This window comes from Bidens hawaiensis, unplaced genomic scaffold, assembly GCF_021521415.1.
Source record: "Bidens hawaiensis isolate Kalapana, Puna unplaced genomic scaffold, B.hawaiensis_p1.1 tig00018778_1, whole genome shotgun sequence".
Lineage (NCBI taxonomy): Eukaryota > Viridiplantae > Streptophyta > Magnoliopsida > Asterales > Asteraceae > Bidens > Bidens hawaiensis.
This window is the reverse complement of record NW_027492852.1, coordinates 382,027-388,546: the sequence shown is the minus strand read 5'-3', so window position 1 is coordinate 388,546 and position 6,520 is coordinate 382,027. Positions and strand designations below refer to the sequence as shown.

The window sequence follows — 6,520 nt, the reverse complement described above, 5'->3', positions numbered from 1 at the left end:
CGCCTTTTGAACATTGATAGCCTTGACTAGCCTAAAGTGAAGAGGCCCTCGCCTTAGGTCGCCTCTCGCCTCGGCTCGACTCAGGCGCGCTTTTTTAAACCAAGTATAGGAGAATCATTTTTACCCGAAACCTGACATGAATCCAAAGTCATTCGACCGAATTAGAGAATACCCCAAAAAACCCAAATCCGACGATCCCAAGTCTTAATGGGTGGGTCAGCTATCAGGTCACCTTTTCCAAAAAAAAAAAAACAACTTGACCCGGAAAAAAAAACCCTAGCATTTATTGCCTTTTATTTACAAACTAGTGTTTTCATCCGGCGCATTGCGCCAAGGCAGGTCAATAAAAACCGTGTGGTGGTAAAACTCAAGTAGTAACGGTCCCGGAAGTTGAGACGGTAAGTCGATGCAAATTCGGTCGGTTTCTATTACGCGGGTTACGGTATCATAACTAAAACAAAAAATAGAACAAAAAAACCAAAAAAATTGAGGTAGACCAATGGGGTGGCGCCGGTCAGCAATACTCTAGCATTGGTAAAACCTGAGCATTGTCATTCCTAGGCGTTGAGACTACACGAATTTGGTCGGTATTCGTCACGTTTGTTACGGTACCATAACTAAAACACAAAAAAAACAAAAAAAAAAACGAAAACAAATTTGGCATTCAGTCGGTTTTCGTTACGTTTGGTACGGTATCAGAACTAAAACAAAATGCGGTCAGTCAGCGCGAATTAGTCGTTTTCTTTCACGTTCGTTACGATACTGGAACTAAAAAACAAAATTGGCATTTGGTCGGCGTATTGGAAAAAAAAATATGTCATTGACCACTATGGTATCGCCAAGTGGCCCAATTGGGTACCTGCGGCACCAAAGTTGTGCTTTCTTATACATAATAATAATAATAATAATAATAATAATGTGTTTTCGTTTAGAGACTATGGCATTTGGAAAATAAAGTTCTAGGATTATGGTTTGACTTTGAACGAGTATCTTATTTTACTATACTAATAAATAAAAATAATGATGCTTAGTTGTTCTAACCATATTCAATCTTAACATAAACCTTCTAATCTCCCTTCTCCTTAATCCATGTGTCATTGGTGAAAATAGTTTAACCCATGAGTTACCGCATTTTCAATATATTTAAAGATATTATGTACACATTAATGACCATTTGTAACAATTTAATATTTAAAATATAATTATGCTCGATGTATGCATTAGTTTTTATTACACAGGTCAATATTTTTTAGCAATAAGGACTCGTGAATTCAATTTGAATTATGCAAAGCTTCTCACTTCATATATATATAAAGTTTTAATTATGCTATTTAATTTAAATTTACAATTATTTGATTAATTAATTTTGAATCTTAAATTTAATATTCTACACATAACCATTCTCAAAGAACTTTAAACATAAAACCATGATTAATTATACTTAAAAAAATTGGAGTCATACAATTCATATTTTTTGCTGAAAAATTATAAATTCGAGTTGTTCACTTTTTTTGGAAACCGTCAATTCCTTCTTTTTTTTACTTCATAAACACCCATCACATAATCAATATTTAATTTGTCTCTATGTTTTCCATATTAATGTAAATTTGAGATTCTTTTCATTTTTTACCTTTAATTTTATGTCTTTATTTCAAATAGTGGACTTTATTTTTTTATTTTTATTTTTTTTATTTGACAAATCTCGTGTAATACACGAGTTCAAAAGCTAGCATTGTCATATAATCATATAATGTTTGAATTTTGATGATAACTTTGTGAAAAAACAGTTCTAATAATATTTCATCAAAACTCGAAAACCAAACAAGCCGACCTAAAGTATCCCAAACCCGACCAACCTGAACTTTGAATGAGTCGGTTCTTAGGTCACTTTTCCCACCTAAAATTGGTAAAAAGAATCCGAAGAATACTCTTATAGGGCGCGTTCGTTTCATAGAATTCGTGGGAATTCAAAGGAATTGGAATTAAAATACCTTGACATGGCATGTTCGTTTCCTTAGAATTGGAATCTTAATTTCATTTTGTTGTGTTCGGTTGTCAAGGAACTGGAATTGGAATTGGAATTCAATTACTTCAAATTCATTTAAATAAAGGGATTCTAAATCCTTCCAAAATGTGGAGGATTTCAAGTGAATTCGTTGGAATCTTTTCTCGAATTTGTTTGTTTGTCTTTTTTTTAACGAGAATAATGAATAAAACATTTTAGTTTTTTTTACTTTTTTTGTTTTCGATTTATATTTTGAGTTATGAATTTTTTATTATTATTTTTGAATATCTTGTTGAGAGGTTTTTTGATCTTAATAGAAAACCCCTTAAAAAATTCAAAAATAATTATAAAAATAATCATAACGCAAAATATAAATAAAAAACAAAAAATCTAAAAAAAATAAAAATGTTTCCGCCGTTATCCTCGTTTAAAAAAAAACGATTCCAATTCATTTGTCAAACGAACACATCAAGAATGGAATTCGATTTCAATTCCTTCAAATTCGAATTCCTATTGGAATGTTCAGATTCCAAATCCAATTCCTTTCAATTCCAAATCCTATGCAAATTCCAATTCCAATTTCATTCCATTATGTGAAACGAACACGCCCTCAATGTTATTAAACCACACCTATCGGTTCAAAAAATGATTCGGCCACTAAACCACCCGGTTCGGTTTTCAAAACATTGTTCTAACTCTAATTATTTCTCTTAATTAAACATCCCATTAACACATAATCATCACCAAATTTTACAAAACCTACCGAAAAAATACATCAAATTCCTTACACAAAACACATGCTACACATTTAACTATTCTTAACACGCCAGCACGGTTCATACTTGGTGCCTACTCTTTGACCGCCTTCCATTGAATAACTTGTGTTACTCGTCCTTGATCCTTGACCTTGGAATCCCGTTGTAGGCGGGCCATAGTTTTTCTTTGAAAACTGTGTTGCAGCAGCCCGTGCACCGGCTATGGCTGCTGCAAGGTTTGGTGATGAACCCTCTTCCGGTTTGGATTTGTTTGGGCCGTCTTTAAGGCCGTGGGTCAGTGACCCTGGCTTTAAAGATAACGGGTTTCGTGGGTCCGGCAGTGGAAACTTAATCTGCATAGGTGGCTCAACTGGAGATAGACCTCTAAGTGATCCTTCAAGAATCTATATCAACAACAAAATAAATAAATTAATTAATAATAATCGTAAATTACGGTTTTGGTCCCTATGGTTTGGCGAAGTAACCCTTTTAGTCTAAAAGTGTTAATCTGGCTTTTTCCGTCACTCTAGTTTCATTCTCGTTTCTAGGGGTGTGCGTGTAACCGAAAAGACCGATCAAAAACTGTAAAAACCAAACCAGAATAACCGAAACGGGACAAAAACCGACAGCTTGGTTTCATGTTTTTGAAAAACTGAACTTTCTGTTCGGTTTCGGTTTCGCATGTAACTAAAACTGAAAAAAAAAAACGAACCGAACTTATAGATTTTTGTTTTTTATACTAAATTTTAAGTAGTTTATAATAGTTTATTGACTTATTCTATAATTTAACATAAATGTTTAAGCCCGTAAATATAATAATCAATTAATTATTAACCAACAAAAAAACTAGGTTCAATTTCAACTTTTTTTTCCGACTAAGTTTCAAGCCCAAATGATAAAACCAAACAGTTTTCAAAAACTCAAAAAACCGACATTTAAGTTTTTGGTTCGGTTTTAGTCCAAAACCGAACATAACCGACGCATGCACACCCCTACTCGTTTCAAATGAGAATGAAACCACAATAAATAAACGCCAAATTTTAACTTTGGGACTTAAAGGATTTTTTTGGTCAAACCATATGGACTAAAACGTTAAAATAACTAAGAAAATCAGATTATTCAGGCAAGAATTTTATTGTTACCCTTTTTTCCAAGTTATAGACTCCTTGGTATCCACGCATTTCGAATGGTACGAGCAATTTTGCACAAATTTAAACAAGTTCCATGTTACTGAAAACGATGATAACAATTAGCGTTTAAAAAACGAGTAAGAGGCAAACCTGTGGTTTCTCGCATAGCCAACAAAAAGCAGTTTGTCCCTCCAGCCTCACCTGCAAGTATAACACAAATAATATTAAATCGGTGCTCATGTAATTAAACTAAAAGGTATTGTATATTGTAGCCAATTTCGGTTTTATGTAGGGGTGTAAACAAGCCAAGCTACTCACTAGCTACTCAAGCTCCGGTCAATAAAAAGCTCAAAACTATCCGAGCTTTTTCGAGTTCGGGCTCTCAATAAAGCCCGTTAAGTTATCGGACCCGAGCTCGAGCCTTGTGTATTTTTAACTTTTACCTCTTTTGGACTTCTATGTATTAATTTCACACTACACAGCCTAGCTCAAGACGAGATTTGGCTTGTTTTAGGTACTACACGAGCTTAAACGGAGCTTTGGCACGTTAAAGGTTTTTCTCAAAATATAGAAAAATAATTGAAAATGTACATAAATTAATTAATTAATAAATAATAAACGAGCTGAGCCTGAGCTTAAAAATACAACTTACAAGCCAAGCTCAAGCTTTATAAAAGAGCTCGACCCTAGTTGAGCTCAGGCTAGACTCGTTGACACCCCTAGTTTTAAGAGAAATAATTATATCATTTGACTATAAAAAGTCAACTACAGAGTACAGATGCATACCCCTTGAGGAACATCCTCCCATGATGTAAGCTCTTCACATTTAACGCATCCGACCACTTCAACACAACCTATGTGAACAACACAATTTGCGTGGTTTCAGTAAAATTACAAAAAATAAATAAATAAAAATAATTAAGTTAAATGCGCAAAAAGTAGATTCAAACTATCACCTAGCAGCCTTGAAACCGGATAATGTTCCGGGAACTTGAGATCGGTAACTCCATCTAACGCGTATATTTGTTTGTAGAAATCCTCCATTGCTTTGATTGTTTCAGGATCCGGGATCTTACCAGCAGCATGAATCCAAAGCCGACCTTTGAAATGTTTACACAAACAAAAAAATAAGAGCATTTAATAGTAACAGACTAACAGTTAGTTATGACAGTTTGTAGGTATGTTTTGCATCACCTAAGCAAAATTTTATTATAAATAATATTGGCGGTATTTAGTATTAACAACAAGATTTAATGTGATTTAAGAATGCAATATATACACTTTAAAATCAACAAGTTTAGTATTGGAATCTCGAAATTGCATCTTTATCTAACAGACTAAGTAACGAACTCATAGGGTGTGCGTGAAATTGAAAAACCGAGCAGAAGCAAAAAAACTGACGGTTTGGTTGTATGTTTTTTGCAAAAACCGAACTTACGGTTCGCTTTAGGTGGTTTTGCATGTGATAAAAACCAAAAAAGAAAGAAACTGAACCGAACCAAATTTATAAATTTTCATCTTTTATTTTAAGTAACTCATAAGAATTTAATAAATACGTAAGTCAAATATCTTAGCCCATATAAATAAAAATCAATTAATTATTAATTAACAAAATGATTCGGCCCAAAAGCATTATCTTGGGTCAAACTCTTTTAGACCCAAATTTTCAAGCTCATATGGCAAAAATTCGGAAAAACCCAAACCAAAACCGAACGGTTTTCAAAAATTCAAAAACCAAAGTTTCGATTTCGGATTCGGTTTTAGCCCAAACCCAAAAAACCGAAACCGAAGGTTTTAAAAATTTAAAAACCAAAGCTTCAGTTTTAGCCCGAAACCGAAAGATTTTCAAGAATCAAAAACCGTTTCGGTTTTTGGTTTAGTTTCAGCCCAAACTGAAACCGAACCAAACCCTAACCAAGCGATTTTCAAAAATTCAAAAACCAAATCTTTTGTTTTTCAGTTCAATTTTAGCCCAAAACCGACCCAAACCGTACCGAAGCAAACCGTTTTCAAAATTCAAAAACAGGAGTTTCTATTTTTGGTTCCGTTTCAGCCCAAAACCGAACCACACGGAAACCGAAAAAGATACCGTTTTTAACCGAACCGTACACACCTCTAATTTTAACACAGGTTCCAAAACAAAACAACATTATTATTATTATTATTATTATTATTATTATTATTATTATTATTACAATAGAATAGAAATAGTATGAATCAATATATTCTAAAGTACCAGTAAGTGGTGAAGGCCAAATCGACCTTCAATACGTTTGATTCCGTAAACAAGCAGAGAAGCCCATGGCTGATGCATTGTCAGACATGGGTTTCTGTATCTCACGTCACCTCTGCTTCCCATTGATTCCTTCCTTCTATTATTATTATTTTGGAATTTAGGGTTTATATGGATTTTACACCAAATATTATTTATTTATTACCTTTTTTGTTCTACTGTTTAGAATTATTTAGTCTGTCCCCTGTATCCACTTTTTTAAGTTTCTATTAATATTAGCTTTCTAATATTAATATATTTTTTGAATTTTTATTTTACACGGTGTAAAAGTTATTTGGATTTGGTAAGACCCATGATCCGTTTGTTTTTGTACTATAAAATTGTTTCTTAATCGTAA

General features: G+C 33.3%; 1 protein-coding gene and 1 long non-coding RNA gene across 2 annotated transcripts; both read right to left on the bottom strand.

The window, feature by feature from the left end:
• Window positions 1-2,788: 2,788 nt before the first annotated feature.
• LOC143557021 (uncharacterized) lies at window positions 2,789-3,956 on the bottom strand. Its single transcript, XM_077046192.1, has 2 exons — window positions 3,903-3,956; window positions 2,789-3,164 (listed from the first exon to the last, which is right to left on the bottom strand). The coding sequence occupies exons 1-2, from the start codon at window positions 3,939-3,941 to the stop codon at window positions 2,814-2,816; spliced, it is 390 nt and encodes a 129-aa protein (XP_076902307.1). The 5' UTR covers window positions 3,942-3,956; the 3' UTR covers window positions 2,789-2,813.
• Window positions 3,957-4,612: 656 nt separating this feature from the next.
• Window positions 4,613-6,254, bottom strand: LOC143557022 (uncharacterized). The gene is made up of 3 exons (XR_013139495.1): window positions 6,127-6,254; window positions 4,847-4,990; window positions 4,613-4,744 (listed from the first exon to the last, which is right to left on the bottom strand). It is a non-coding gene; the product is annotated as an uncharacterized LOC143557022 (long non-coding RNA).
• Between the last annotated feature and the right edge of the window lie 266 nt (window positions 6,255-6,520).

Coding starts and splice junctions, on each gene's coding strand:
- LOC143557021 (XM_077046192.1), bottom strand. CDS start 3,941: ATGCGTGGATACCAAGGAGTCTATAACTTGGAAAAAAGG. Junction 3,165..3,902: donor TCTATAACTTGGAAAAAAGG/GTAACAATAAAA, acceptor TTGTTGATATAG/ATTCTTGAAGGATCACTTAG.